Source organism: Coregonus lavaretus (assembly GCF_964263955.1).
Source record: "Coregonus lavaretus genome assembly, chromosome: 7".
Taxonomy (NCBI): Eukaryota; Metazoa; Chordata; class Actinopteri; order Salmoniformes; family Salmonidae; genus Coregonus; species Coregonus lavaretus.
The window spans coordinates 29,766,889-29,782,868 of NC_139994.1; the positions used below are offsets into that span (position 1 = coordinate 29,766,889).

Genomic DNA, 15,980 nt, shown 5'->3' on the forward strand with positions numbered 1-15,980 from the left:
GATACGTGTAACTTCGTTACAACGAACTGATTTTTGTAATTTTTTGTTGTTGTATTGGTATAGTACATTTAGTGTGGAAATTGGGTATCCAGTACACCTTGTAGCCCAACTCAATTTAAAATGTATGACTTGCGAAAAACACCTAGCATGAATCATCATATTTTTGGACATCAAATGAAATGTTATTTGTCACATAGTTCGTAAACAACAGGTGTAGACTAACATTGAAATGCTTACTTAGGGGTCCTTTTCCAATCATCCAAAAACGTATCTTTACATTACAATGACAAAGTGAGGTGGTACTGTACCTTGACAGAGGTGCAGTACTGTTTGGAGTGCGTTTGGCACTCGTCCAGTTTGGTCTGGTTCTTTTCGATCTCGGCTACTAATGCCTGAGGAGGGAATCGGGTCGACAAGAATAGATGTTATTTACAGAAGTCATTCAATAACAGCCAGCTCCTTTCATTAGTTTCAATAGCCATTAGTCTTTTGTTTCTTTTTTTTTGTCATTTAGCATTTTTCTATTAAACTTTCTCTATGGCTGGGTCAATATCTATCTACTGTGTAGTCCTTCTCACACTCTCTTTCTGTCGGTCTTTCAGTCTCCATCGATCTGTCTTTTTCTATCTGTCTCTTCCCATCCATCCGTCTCACCGTTTGTTGTGCTAGTTGTTCAGACAGGACTTTGCTGTCAGTCTTTCCAGGCTGGGTGTTCTCCTGTCTCTCAGTGGTCTCCTCTATCCAGTGGATCAGAGCAGAGTGACCATCTCTGTACTGCTGCAGGACTGAGCCCAGGGCCTCTAGCTCCGCTCGCCTGGAACACAAGGGGGAAAGACACACACACAAACACATACCATTCAATAAAGTACCCAATCAGTGATGTGGGTCTATGCCAGGGTTCCCCAACATGGCGACCCCAAGGGTGGTATTATTTGCCCCCCCCCCCCCGCAAAAATAAATAAATACAAATATATGTTTTTGTTGAATTTTCATTGTTGAACATAAAAGACTGTAAAAACACGAGCAAATCAAGTGATTTGAATTTTGGAAATCTATTCCCAAGTATTGCCACGCATAATAGAGAGATCGTATAATAGTGATCGTATAATAATAATAATAATAATTGATTGGATTTATATAGCACATTTCTACTGAGGTACTCAAAGCGCTTTACATAGTAGGGTGAAATTCCCCTCACCTACCATCAAAGTGTAGCACCCACCTCTGATGCAATGCGACCATCTTTGTGCCAGAACTCTCACCACACATCAGCGATCAGTTGGAGAGGTGAGGAGTGATATATGCCAATTAGGAATGAGGGGGATGATTAGGTGGCCATGATGGAATGTGGCAAGGTTGGGAATTTAGCCATGACACCGGGGTGAACACCCCTACTCTTATAATAAGCGCCATGGGATTTTGAATGACCACAGAGTCAGGACACCTGTTTTAACGTCCCATCCGAAAGACGGCACCCTACGCAGGACAATGTTCCCAAATGTAATCAAGGTTTGAAATGATTATGTTTTAGTTCAATATTAGATCTGTTTGGGCTTCTTGCGGTCAATTTGCAGTCTCATTTTTTTATTTCTTATTATGTTCCGGACCCCTCACCATCCGCTCAAGAAAGAATTGGCCTGCGGCTGGTATCTAGTTGATGATCCCTGGTCTATGCACTTCTCGATTTCACATTTGACCAGAATGGTGGTTTTCTTAATCTGTCCCCATCAAGGATATACTATATTAATTTAAGCATAAACCTACAGTACAAATACTGAGTAAAGACTTTTATCAAAATTATATGACTAACTTTCACTCCATCCATCCATCCATCCATCCATCCATCCACCACCACTCACCGTGTGTCCATCTGTCTCTTGACTCCGGCCCACCTCTCAGTGAGCTGGGTGGCTCTCTCCTGGTAGTGCACCAGCTCCGGGCTGCGTTCTGGGTGGAGCCTGTTCAGCTGAGTCCCCGCCTCCCGGGCCTTCTGCACCTCCGACCGCAGGGAGCTAAACACCCCCTCCTGGTCCTCAAGCTCCAACTGCCACTTCTGGAGGGGAGGGGGGACGCAGAACATCAGTACACGGACACACTTCTTTCACTACCAAACAAATCCTAATCTTGGTCCATGCAATGTCTATGTGGGCATTAATAACTTTTTTTATGTACTAGCCAGTATCTGAATTTGGGGCGATATTAATGTTGGTCTTTCATTGTATCTGCCAGTCTCTTACCCCCAGTTGTTCCTGTAGGGCCTGGATGGCGTTGGTGTCTGCAGGGACGATGTCCTCCTCACTCAGCCTGCTCTCGTATCTCTTCACCTGGCTCTCTGCGGCCTGCAAGCTGTGCATCAGCACATCCACTGTCTTCAACCTGGGAGAAAGGTGGAAGCACAATATACATAGTCTAGTATATTGGTTAAGAGAGAGTACTTTGAGTGTGTGTGTGTGTGTTTGGCCTCCTTACTTGTGCAGGTGGACAGAGGAGAGGTTGTGTAGTCTGTCGATCTTCTCCACAGCCAGGTTGAGTTCAGAGCGCAGCACCGGAACACTAGAGGAGGTGGGTTTCTCCTCAAAGAAACTCACACAGCGCCGCGACACCTCACCAAGACTGGTCCTCAGACCATCCAGGTCCGACTGCAGCTTCTGACACCGGGAATAAGGGTTAGTCTTGATTTGTATATTCATTATACAGCACTAAGTTGAAACATGAAAGGAAATGAAAGCAACTGAATAAAGTTAGTGCTGGTCCCCTTTTCGTTGGTAGATGAATAAGACTGCTAGGACTCTGGTGACCAGCAGATGGGGTTGTGGCACAATACTGACCTCATGCTCTGCAATTTGAACAGTGTTGTCGACGCGGTTGCCCGATAGGTTACCAGGGGGCAGAGTCTGAATGCCACGCATCAGCTTTTGCTCCGCCTCCTCCAGACGCAGTTGAATGTTCTGGAGCTCTGACAGGTAGGACCGCGAGACAGACTCATCCTTCTCCACTAGATGAGAGAGAGACAGAGAGAGAGACAGAGAGAGAGCAAGACAGAGAGAGAGAGAGAGAGACAGAGAGAGAGAGACAGAGAGAGAGAGAGCGAGACAGAGAGAGAGAGAGCGAGACAGAGAGAGCGAGACAGAGAGAGAGAGCGCGAGACAGAGAGAGAGAGCGAGACAGAGAGAGAGAGCGAGACAGAGAGAGCGAGACAGAGAGAGAGCGAGCGAGACAGAGAGAGAGCGAGCGAGACAGAGAGAGAGCGAGCGAGACAGAGAGAGAGCGAGCGAGACAGAGAGAGCGAGCGAGACAGAGAGAGCGAGACAGAGAGAGCGAGCGAGACAGAGAGAGAGCGAGCGAGACAGAGAGAGAGCGAGCGAGACAGAGAGAGAGTGAGCGAGACAGAGAGCGAGAGAGCGAGACAGAGCGAGAGAGCGAGACAGAGCGAGAGAGCGAGACAGAGAGAGAGCGAGCGAGACAGAGAGAGCGAGCGAGACAGAGAGAGCGAGCGAGCGAGACAGAGAGGGCGAGCGAGACAGAGAGAGAGCGCGAGACAGAGAGAGAGAGCGCGAGACAGAGAGAGAGCGCGAGACAGAGAGAGAGAGCGCGAGACAGAGAGAGAGAGAGAGCGCGAGACAGAGAGAGAGAGAGAGCGCGAGACAGAGAGAGCGCGAGACAGAGAGAGAGCGCGAGACAGAGAGAGAGCGCGAGACAGAGAGAGAGCGTGAGACAGAGAGAGAGCGCGCGAGACAGAGAGAGAGAGCGAGACAGAGAGAGAGCGCGCGAGACAGAGAGAGAGAGCGAGACAGAGAGAGAGAGTGAGACAGAGAGAGAGAGCGAGACAGAGAAGGTGGAAAGAGTGGGAGAGTAGATGAAAAGAGAAAAGAGAGGAAGGGGTGGAGAAAGGGGTAGAGTAAACAGAGAGAGGGGAGCGGGAGGGGGGAGATAACACAAGAGAGATAATTGAATTTCCATCCCACTTAATTGGGTCAACGCACCATCACAAAACCCTTTCATTAGAATCCCCAATGTTGCCCTCATGCCCCAAATGTGGATGAAGCCAAGACTCGAGTAATTGAGGAGATGCACTCTTTCAATCTACCTGTCCCCATGCAAAACAGACATACGTCTTTTTAGTGAACTATCAATAATTTGGATGAATCTCAATACTACCAAGCAAGTAAAGATAGGTAAATATGTGAGAAAAGTAAACCAAACCCCCCACTGCCTCCCAATTCCCCACCCTTTCCCCTGAAATGTGCACTACCCCTCATGCATTTAAAACCAAAGGATTTGTGGAAGCATGGCCTCCAACACCAATCCTCTGCTTTTAAATCCAAGCACGGTAGTGAACAAGTGCACACTTCAGGGAAAAGGGTGGAGAATTGGGACTGAGACACCGTATCTGTCCACCTACCTGTCTCCATGTTGACCAGCAGGTCCTGGCAGTGCTCCTGCGCAGTGTGGGCGTCTCTCTCCAGCTCGCGTCTCTCGGTGGGGTTGAAGACGGCGCTCTCTTTGCTGTCAGAGAGGAAGTCAGCCAGGTGGGCCTCCAAGTGGTCCAGTGCCTGGTCCCTCTCCACAGGGGGCTGGGAACGCACCTGAGGGGTTAGGGTGAGAGAGGTGTACGTCAGCTAAATTTAAGAGTAGTGATTGATTGATTTTATTTGCCAGTCAAAAAAGCATATATACACAAAGTATATCCATTTTTTAAACATGACAGGGATAGCACAATAAAGTTAGATACTTATTTCCACTGTGGTCCCTAAAGTGCATTGTGCAAAAACATGGATGTTGATATGTGTATTAATTAACATGCATTAAGACGTTATTCATAGGTAATAGGTAAGAAGTCGATATGAACATATTAGCAGATGAAGGGGAAAGAGGAAGACTTATGACAACAGAGGGACATTACACCATAAAGTAAGTCATGTGAGATAAGAGATATCAGCTTGAGAGAGAGAAAGAAAGAGAGAATGAGAAAATCGAGAGAGGGCGAGAGAGAAAGAGAGAGGGCGAGAGATAAAGAGAGAGGGCGAGAGAGAAAGAGAGAGGGCGAGAGAGAAAGAGAGAGGGCGAGAGAGGGCGAGAGAGGGCGAGAGAGGGCGAGAGATAAAGAGAGATAAAGAGAGAGGGCGAGAGAGAAAGAGAGAGGGCGAGAGAGAAAGAGAGAGGGCGAGAGAGAAAGAGAGAGGGCGAGAGAGAAAGAGAGAGGGCGAGAGAGAAAGAGAGAGGGCGAGAGATAAAGAGAGAGGGCGAGAGATAAAGAGAGAGGGCGAGAGAGAAAGAGAGAAAGAGAGAGGGCGAGAGAGAAAGAGAGAGGGCGAGAGAGAGAAACATATGCTTGGAAGAAACTATAAGAAATTGAACAGCTATGTGAGATAAATGTGGTTAAAGACAGACATGAGAGATCGACAGCAATAAGATATTTCTGTCAACCATAGAGATGTACTGTGACTTGGACGTTGACACATTGAGCTAAAACAGTATTTCAAACCGTGTCTAGGCTCCAGGAGGAGACGGTCCTGATGTCTTTCTGCAGGTAGTGCCAGGAGACCACACTCTTCATGTTGACGTGTAGCTGGTGCCATAGAGACATCACGTTCTGGTACAGCTGCTCCATTCTAGAACATATTGGAATAACACTTTCAATATACAGCAGGGTTAGGTGTGAGTGTGTGTGTTGATCTGTTCGTGTGTGCATATGTTTATATGAATATGTGAATGTGTGTGTGTCTGTGTGTGTGTGTGTGCACACGTTCGTGGTCCTCTGTAGCTCAGCTGGTAGAGCCCGGCGCTTGTAACGCCAGGGTAGTGGGTTCGATCCCCGGGACCACCCATACACAAAAATGTATGCCCGCATGACTGTAAGTCGCTTTGGATAAAAGAGCCTGCTAAATGGCATATTATTATTATTATTATTATTATTATTATGTGTGTGTATGTACTATGTGTGTGTGTACCTGCCGGCGGTGTCCATGGCCTCCTGGTTGGGCGGTGGTACGGTGAAGCAGACCGACGGCACCATGGCCTCATTCCCACTGGGGCTGATCACCTTCCATTTAGTCCTCTGAGAGTTGTCCTCCAACACACACTCCTCACCTCGGCTGATGGTGATCTACAGGAGGGAGTGAGGGAGGGAGGGAGGTGGAGAGAGAGGGTGAGAGAGTGCGGGGAAAGAGTTGGAGGAGAGAGATGGGAAGGAAGACGAAAAAGAGGGATGATACAGATGGAGAGATGAGGAGAGGATGAGATACAGATGGAGAGATGAGGAGAGGATGAGATACAGATGGAGAGATGAGGAGAGGATGAGATACAGATGGAGAGATGAGGAGAGGATGGGAGAGATATTAGGAGAGAAGAGATGGGGGGATCGATGAAGAAAGATATGGAGAGATGTGGACAGTTGAGGAGGTGAAAAGATTGGGAGAGGAAGATGTATAGATAGAGAGAAGGGGAGGGAGAGGGAAAACAAATGGAAAAATTAAGTTTTACGGCAACAAACAAATAATACAAACCAAATGCAGATGTTCATGGGTTTAATGTGGTTAGCAAAAGCCCTAACAACTGAAAGAGAAACTAAACCACGGTGCCATGTTGAATAGAGCAGCCATTTAAGAACCATGGGACTATAACAGTATCCCTTGGACTGAAAATGGCTACATGTGCCCACACTCATTACAATATTTGTTGACATCTGGCCAACAAATACAGAGCGCTAGGGCAGTAAGAGATTCAATTTGGCATAGTACGGTGTGGTCCCGAAGTAAAAAATAATCAAAATAAAATAATAATAATAATAATATATAGCGCAGCAAAGCGAGGTCTGTGCATCTAAAACATCCCCTGCCCCACCCCCCTCTCACCCCATCCCCCGCACACACACAGAAATACTGCAAAGTAAATGTACAGAAAAGCTTACGAGTGCGCCTAAAATAGTCTCACTGACTGAATAAGCTGGGATACTGTGTTCAGTCGTGCGGTTACTTCATACCCTTACCAACTGAGCTGGACCTTTAGCTCATATAGGTCGTAAATACAACCGAGATAAAGAAAAACTGATCCTAAATCAGTCGATAAGAGCGTAGAGTAACCAGGGGGTATTCGGTGTGCCGTGTTAGAGCTGAGCACTGAGGTGAGAGGAGAACATTGGCAGTAATACCTGAATGTTAGCCTTGACAGCCCAGCGGACACACGAGAAGAACGGAGAAAGAGGAAGAGACGCAGGAGTGAGGGAGAGATAGAGGGCAGGAATGGGAAACGGTAGGATGGAGAGAAAGGAGAAGACATAGGAGAGAAAGATTATTTTGGGATAGTGTCATTTAGACCGGGTTGTGCGTTTTCTTTAAAGGGGCCCGTAGTTGGTGGCAATCTAAAAGTGTGTGTATGTTTCTAGTAGGTGCAGATGAAGGAAAGGAGAGTAGAGGAAGCCACTCAAGACTATTGAGACACCCCCCCCCCCTGCAGTGATCACTGCACCTCCACCTGACAAGAATGTCATGATACCTTGCACACGCCTAACTGGGCAAACCGTCTCAGTCCCAGAGAGACTCACACAGCAAAACTAAAATAGCTGTCTCTGAGCCACCTCCTGTCCCTATGCAACACTACAGGAGTGGAAATGCAGATTTTCAAATTTTTGCCTGAGTCTGCACAGGTGGGAGAAATTCATAATTCATAGCTTTTAGCTTCTCTGCTAGCATCACACAGCACTTTGGGCCGGGCAATAGAGAGGCTTCACATGTGAGTGTGAGGTGAGTGGGGTGTCAGTGGCCAAATGGAATTCTCTTCTCCTCATTAATCATTACTAGACTTTGGAGTGGCTACCATGGGCTATTTCAGGGGATTATTAACGAGTGTTGCCTTTCCATTATGATATAATGGAAAAGCAATAAAGTTGACCCGTTAAGAAAGGCCATTTGAATATCCCTATGAAAAATATTGAGTAGAAGATGAGTCAAAAACATGATTACGAATACTAAGTTTAATTGAGCCCATTCTGCCTAAATCTGACATTTTATCTGTTCTCAAGAAGCATAATGATATCTAGTGACGTGTAGTGGCCCTACTAGGCTGCAACAACAACATTTCAACAGCTCTAATGCAGCAATCTTACAATCAACACTGGAAATGTAAAACCCTATGTGGGGGTCACAGTTTAAATTCATAGTTGAATAATAAATGCTATTGAAACAACTATTGAAAACATGTTTTTTTAGCTGACAAATGAACTGGGTCTATATACCAACAATGGCATGGCGAAAGCAGCCAATGATGACAGCTGATTGAAAATGCACCATATTGGATTGCTAAGGTATAGGTGGGGCTGAGAGGGGTTGTGCAGGGTAGAGACTGAACAATTGGCAGAAGAATACAGTTCAGTGAAGTAGGGTAAAGTGAGCTGGGTCGTATTCACTAGGGCACATAACAGAAAACGTTTTCAAAATGTTCTGCAACAGAAAATGAAAATGGTATTTTTTTTGGGGGGGGGGAGAGACAAGTCCACGCAGTCTCTCCTTGTGTGAGTCTGTTTTTCTCAGTTTGGTGCCTAATGAACAGGAACCTGGTATTGTCATGATAGTGTGGGTGTGGTGAGGGGTGCCGAACCTCTATCTGCTGGTAGTCACAGATTGCACGGATGGGTGTGGTGCTTCCCAGGGTGCTCTCGGCGCTGCGGGGGAGGAGCTGCACCACCGTCTTGGCCCGGCCCACCAGGCTGGCCACAGAGCTGCGGTACTCAATCAGCTGCTCCTTCTCCTCCTGTAGGGTACAGCCATTGGTCAGTGAGGGTGTCAATTAACCAATCAATCCGTCAGTCAGTCAGTAAAGCGGTAAGCTTTTGTAATACTGTGTGTGATCTATAGGTCTAGTCTTACATGATAAAATATCCCTTTCAATCTTTAGTCCATTTCCTATTATTTTACTTTCATTTCCATACATATTGATTACATTGAACTCCACAGTACCACAATGTATCATGTACAGCAGGAATTTCTCCTCAGCTCAATAGCATAGCAATAGGGCCCATTAGCTTAGCTTACAATCACCAATTGGTGACACTGTGACAATGTTTGCTAACTAACTCAGCACTAGCATTTAAGCTAGCCATTAAACATTAAAAAGGTGTTAGCTTAACTCCTCATGGTGGCATGTAGAAATACATTAATATGGACTAACTTCCTGACAGAAAGCTTCATTAAAGTTTAAAGGCTTAAGGCACTTGGAGAGCTAAGACCCAGAGTGAGAGAAGCACTAATATGCTAATAGCATTACACTTCAGAGCTGAATTTCACACAGGCCGAATTAACATTGAAAATTCAACTCTGAAGTGTAATGCTATTAGCATATTAGTGCTTCCCTCACTCTGGCCCTTAGCTCTCCCAGTGCCTTAAGCCTTGTATTATTCGAAAGAATGTATGAATTGTGAGTAAAATGGGTAGAGGTACTGTATCTTCATTAGTTAGCCAATCATAAAGGCATTGCGTCTGTCTAATAAAGGGCTTTTGTGGTTGTTTTTATGGAATACAGCGATTGAGGCATCTGTCAAAGTCCTGTTTAATCTTCCCCCAGTTAGAACACGCACACACTAGAACACATATGGCACTGGAAATTTAATCAACCGCCCAGCGCTTAATACCCCCTTTCACACCAAACACACGCATGCTGGCTCAAACTGAGCGCAGCGATGTGCTTATAATTTGGTATCTTGAAATTAGGCTAGCACACAGAGACACAACAAACAAACAAAAACACTCATGACCGCAGCAAAACACATCTACATGTATATATCCTGAGTGACCATCCATTCCCTCCTCGATATAAACCACGTAGTCATACTTTCAAAATATTTTGTATCAGTGTAAACATGTCACCCTCTCATCTCTATGCCCAGAGAGGATATGCCCGCTGCTCACAGTGCTCAGGCCCGTGGAGCCGTGCCCGCTCCCAGTTTGCCATCTGTTGTGTGTCAGGTGGGCATGGCAGTGGCAGAGTGGCTATGCGCCACAGGGGCCGTGAATCAGCAGAGGTACACTAGAATAGATTAGCGCTCACTAGACTGAGACAGCCTAAAGCAGCTGTGGGACTAGATGAGGTAGCTAGCTAACGGGTACAGTATTAACATGACATTAGCCTCATGCTACTGCTGTAGCTAACACTGTAGTTGTTAGCTAGCAGTAGATACTGTTGCTAAATGAGTCAGGAGTGTCAAGGTGATGTACAGTTAACTGCCAAAATAATGGAAACACGAGTAAATGACGGATACAAAGTTTAGCGAAAGCCGGTGCTTCCACACAGGTGTGGTTCCTGAGTTATTGAAACTGAAACATCCCATCATGATTAGGGTCATAGATAAAAATGCCCAGTTGCCCATTATTTTGGCTACCATGGCTAGAAGAAGAGTTCTCAATGACTTTGAAAGGGGGTCTCAAAGGAGCATAGGGGGTTTGCATTACTATCCTTGTGGGTACCGGAAATCCCCAAAGTCTCAACAAAATTCTTCCTCATGAGGACATTTCACCGGTCCCCATAAGGACAAAGGCTATTTTAGGCTTAGGGGTTAGGTTTACAATTAGGGTTAGGGGTTATGTTTAGGGTTAGGGGTTAAGGTTAGGGAAAATAAGATTTTGAATGGAAATCAATTTTAGGCCCCCACAAGGACAGTAAAACATATGCTCTGTGTGTGTGTGTGTGTCTCAGTTACCAGATCTCTACCCAATTGAATACTTATGGAAGATTCTGGGGTGTCTGAAACAGCGTTTTATAGGAAGAATGGTGTCGCATCCCTCCAATAGAGTTCCAGACACTTGTAGAATCTATGCCAAGGTGCATTGAAGCTGTTCTGGCTCGTGGTGGCCCAACACCCTATTAAGACACTTTATATTGTATTTCCTTTATTTTGGCAGTTACCGGTAGCTTATTGTCTTAAATGTGGATAAGCTATAATCATGTGCCTAAGCTTTTCACTGGCAGATACCTAAATGATTAGAGCCAACTCTGTTTGGCTAAATAGGTCACATGCAATAGTAGAGGAATTAGCAGGAATGTAGGCGTTTTGACGAATTTGTGGAGGAATTGAGGTGCATTTGATCAGGTTTGGTTTAACAAGTTTGAGTGCGTTTGATCCAACAGCACCATAAGTAACATAGACTCTTGTGAATAATAAGTGAATGTACCATAGAGTCTTGTAGCAGGTCCTCCAGCTTGCCCAGCCTGCTGTTCTTGTCACAAGTGTACTGTCTCTTTATGGTGTCCTGTAGCTGACGCAGGTACGTCTCGCAGTCCCGTGCGTCACTCACAAACTGACAGGAGGCAATAACAATGTAAAACACAGAGATTAGCATAGGGGCTTATATATAATCCATACACAGCTGCACGACCCTATGAGATATCCAATACTTTATCTAGTATTCCAGCTCTTTTTATTGAACCTTTCATGCAAGGTTTTAGATGATTAAATAGCTTTACACTCCCAATTAAGGGCAAGTCAAAACATAGATAGTTAGTAAATAGACTAACTAAATGTAGGCAATTAAAGTGCATTTTATTTCATCTTGATCTTTTATGACGGTGTCTACGTGAAAAGCAACAAACAATTGACATTGTGTAACGGACCAGATGGGTATTACAGGTATACTGTAATAGTATAAGATATAATGTGTTAAAGGGACTTGGGCTAAGCTTTGCTCAAATCTCCTACCTGGAAGTAGGCAGTATTGTCTTTGAGGTGCTGCTCCACACACACACACAGCTGACGCACCCACTGCCACTGGGTCTGCAGCGCTGCACTGTACGCCTGGGGAAATGGAAGGGCAGGGGGGGGGGGTGGGGGTGAATGTTAGGGTAGTCCATGTGTTGCTTCCTGAATATGCATTTCTCAAGCTCCTTATTTGAATCACATAAGCTCTACAGCCCAAACATTAAGTACAAAATATACTGACAATCTTATTTTCAGGGGAACATCGATTGCAGCACTGTTTGTACTGACAAGTACCGTAGATGGAAAGCCAATATTTTGAAAGGCCCTTGAACGGCTTTGTTGCTAGGCAACCTCACCTCCACTGTCTGTTTGGCCGGGTGGTTCTCCTGACAGAGACGGTCAGCTGTTTCCTGCAGAGAATGCATCACTTCCTGTTTCTCCTCCAGCTCTGACCTCATTCCCTGAGAGAGGATGACAGAGCATTCAGAAGCGCACACAGGGGAATATCTGTGTAAAACGGTCTACAAAATGTGTATTCTGTGTGTGTGTGTGTGTGTGTGTGTGTGTGTGTGTGTGTGTGTGTGTTGTATCTATCCCTGTCCACTCACGGCGTATAGTTCTTTCTTGGCGTTGACGTTGGTATTGTTGTGGCTCCAGTCGTAGGCCAGTTCCTCCTCTTCTCTCTCGTTGAGCCAGATCAGTTCCTCTGTACAGCGACACACAAACGCATGCAGGCTCTCCAGGCAGCGCAGACGCCATGATGAGTTTTCCTGTGAAGACAGGATGGGATGAAGTAATGTTACTAGGTATTAGCTCTATACACATTTACGAGGAGTTTTAGGTTATTTCAGAGGCAAACACATTCTTTCTCTCTCTCACACACACACACACACACACACACACACACACACACACACACACACACACGTGAACTCCCTGCTGTGGAGAATCCATTTATTTCTTCAGGGCTGATGAAGGGGCTATATGGTAGAAGCTGGTGCTTCTGAAGGCTGCACTCTGTCTTGCTTAACGCTCGCTAGCTTCTCTGAGCATTTAGCTAGCTCAGTCACACCCTGATGGGATTAACTGAGAATGTGGGCACACTGGGAAACAATGGGGTGCACACACACACACACACACCCTACATAAACACATTCAGACACATTCACAGACGAAAAAAGTCCTCCCACTCACCAGCAGTTTGCAGTATTGGTGCTCGAGCTTGGCCAGAGTGTCAGAATAACTGCTCCTGAAGTTACGAGACACTTTCGTCTGAGGAGGAAGAGATGAGAAAGCCTTAATAAAGCATTATCGGTGTCTTTCTACTAGGTTTGTGAGTGTCATGTTATATGCACAGGTCTTTTCAGTGTATGTTAATGTCTACTTACAGTATATGTATTAGCATGTACAGTGGATGTTGAAGTGTCTAAGAATGTGTGTTTTAGAATGTATTAGTGTGCGTGCGTGTTTTCACGTGCGCACGTACCTGGTAGTTCCGTGCCTCCTTCAGGCTGTGCAGTAGCTCCTCCGCGGCAGTGTGGATGTTGTGGTGGTCCTGGAGGTTCTGCTCTACAGAGGGCAGGTCTGCCCCCCACTCTGCACGCTCCAGCATGTCCTAACACACATACACAATCAGTTCTACTCATGGATCCCTTTTCCCGTCCATCCATCCCTCCCTCCCTCCCCAGCTCCCTCCCTCCAACTATCAATCCCCCTCCCTCCATCTCTCCATCCCCCTCCCCTCCATCTACCTACACCCCTTCATTCTTACCTGTGTCTCCTCCACCCATCCCAGGAGCTCATAGATGAACCGGAGACTCCCCTCGTCCTCCGAGGATGACATTGCCACCAGCTGAGAGCGGGACATGGGTCTCCTGAGCAGGGCTGACCCCATCACCCCCACTGCCCCCAGCAGGGTCTGGGCCCCCGTGGACAGGGAGAAACCACTGTCGCTCCCCCGCGGGGCCGTCCGGTCTCCCCCCATCACTGGGGAGAAGTGGCCCTTCCTGTAGATGCTGGAGCACTGGAGCCGTAGAGAGACCAGCTCCTCATTTAGACAGGACACTCTGGAGAGAAACAAATGTGTTCAAATCCCCCAAAATACAAAAAAAGAGACTCCTTTTTCTTGTGACACACCGAATACACAAAAACAGTCAACCTACCCTTCAGAAGAGAACCATAAGTGAATTAGTCATGACCCAACAGTGGGCCTCCACTGTTGCTCCACAGAACATCTCTTTATTCAAAACACAGTACTGTTGTGGTGTCACATTTACAACACTGATGCTTGTGGTTCATACAGTTTAACCAAGCCTAATAATATAATAAAAAATAAATATAAATATATATACAGTTGAAGTCAGAAGTTTACATTCACCTTAGCCAAATACATTTAAACTCAGTTTTTCACAATTCCTGACATTTAATCCTAATAAACATTCCCTGTCTTAGGTCAGTTAGGATCACCACTTTATTTTAAGAATGTGAAATGTCAGAATAATAGTAGAGAGAAATAATTTTTTCAGGTTTTTTTTTTTTTTTTTTCCTTTGGGGGGATGGATCAGCTTAATATTGCAGATAGATTGTATCTTCTATCAATGTAATTGTCTGCATCACTTCTAATCCCCCATGTTTTTTATATATATACTCCCCTTTATTACTTTTCAACCCCGCCATCCTTTCCCTACTTGGAGTAAATTAGTGAACAACAATGCCCAGGCCTCTACTTCCGGTCTATACTTACTATCTACACCTTATGGACACAGTTAATTTTACAATAATTATATTATATATATATATATATTTTGCTCCTGAACTTCTTCTACTCTCAACCTCTCCGATCATTTTCATGATGTCCATCCGGTTTGCTTCTATATGCCATATCTTTCTAACTGTGCTCTTTCCCAAAAGATCCCAACATACAACCTATATACTTATTATGGACACAGTACGCTTACATTATTAGCTATCTTTGTTATTATTTGTTGTTATTTGTTATTAGTCCCATCCTTCAACTCTATTCAATACCTCCCATCTATCTCTTAACACCATCCATATAGGATTTCTATTTGCCATATATATTTCAACCGTACTGTGATGTTTTACAAAAGTTCTGAACCTTTCTATTCTCATTGCTTCTACAGATTGTGAATTAAAAATATTTTTTTTTGCTAAAAGTATTATTATATTATTGATCGATTGACTATGACTTTTCAGATCACCCAATAATGCTATCTGCAAGGTTAGCTCCAGGTAAATATTGCAATTCTTTAGCCATTCCTGGACCTGTGTCCAAAAACAAGCTACAAATGGACAGAACCAAAACAAATGATCTAATGATTCTGTCTCTTCACAGCAAAATCTGCAGAGCTGGGAAGATTGTATCCCCCATATAAATAACATTCTATTGGTAGCAAGAATTTTATATAATCATTTAAATTGAAAGATACACATTTTTGAATCCGGTGTCGTTTTGCGTGTCAGTTCATAAACACTATGCCATGGGATCGGTACGTCAAAGATCTCTTCCCAACTATTTTGCAATCTATATGGGACGGCTGTCAATCCTTTGGTCCTTAAGTGAAACTGATATACTTTTTTATTTATCACAGTTTTCCTTAACCAATTATGTTCTTTAATGCAAGGCCGACAGACAAGTTCCTTACTTTCTCCCCCTTCCACTTTCCTCTTCCACTTTTGCGGTAAGGCTGCAATTATTTGGTTGTAATTTTGGGTAGAGCAGACATTTCCATATGTTTTTGTTAGCTGCATGTGCGACATAACTCCACCAGTCCTACCGATTATATCATTTACGAAGATTATACCTTTTTTAAACATTCTGTCAAAAAATAAAGGTTTTTTGTCAATTAGTATATTTGAATTTAACCACAATATTTGTTGCATTATTTGTTCTGTCGTTTCTGGAGGATTAAATTGAAATTGCAACCAACTTTCTATGGCTTGTTTTAGAAATAGTGATATTTGGGAGATGATTTTTTTCTCATATAATTTAAAAAACTGTTCGCTAGGCGTAGGCAAGACCATAAGCAAATAGGTAAACTGGGATAATACTAAAGAGTTAATCAGGGTGATTTTTCCACAAATTGACAGGTATTTTCCTTTCCATGGTAGTAAGATCTTATCTATTTTTGCTAACTTTCTATTAAAATGTATTGAAGTGAGATCATTTATTTCCTTTGGGATATGTATTCCAAGTATATCCACATCACCATCAGACCATTTTATTGGTAAACTACATGGTAATGTAAAAATTTTATTTTTTTGTGATCCAATA

General features: G+C 44.5%; 1 protein-coding gene across 1 annotated transcript in view; it reads right to left on the bottom strand.

Moving 5' to 3' along the window:
- LOC311132497 (microtubule-actin cross-linking factor 1, isoforms 1/2/3/4/5-like) overlaps positions 1-15,980 on the bottom strand; it is a 235,581-nt gene that overhangs the window by 93,037 nt on the left and 126,564 nt on the right. The window contains exons 14-30 of the mRNA XM_084165778.1: positions 13,458-13,752; positions 13,173-13,301; positions 12,881-12,958; positions 12,295-12,456; positions 12,043-12,147; positions 11,687-11,782; positions 11,163-11,288; positions 8,596-8,748; positions 5,952-6,106; positions 5,486-5,612; positions 4,403-4,586; positions 2,829-2,995; positions 2,470-2,648; positions 2,238-2,376; positions 1,860-2,053; positions 655-814; positions 309-392 (exon numbers count right to left, since the gene is read on the bottom strand). Coding sequence (XP_084021904.1) covers positions 309-392; positions 655-814; positions 1,860-2,053; positions 2,238-2,376; positions 2,470-2,648; positions 2,829-2,995; positions 4,403-4,586; positions 5,486-5,612; positions 5,952-6,106; positions 8,596-8,748; positions 11,163-11,288; positions 11,687-11,782; positions 12,043-12,147; positions 12,295-12,456; positions 12,881-12,958; positions 13,173-13,301; positions 13,458-13,752 — 2,533 coding nt within the window. The remainder of the gene's footprint in view (positions 1-308; positions 393-654; positions 815-1,859; positions 2,054-2,237; positions 2,377-2,469; positions 2,649-2,828; positions 2,996-4,402; positions 4,587-5,485; positions 5,613-5,951; positions 6,107-8,595; positions 8,749-11,162; positions 11,289-11,686; positions 11,783-12,042; positions 12,148-12,294; positions 12,457-12,880; positions 12,959-13,172; positions 13,302-13,457; positions 13,753-15,980) is intronic.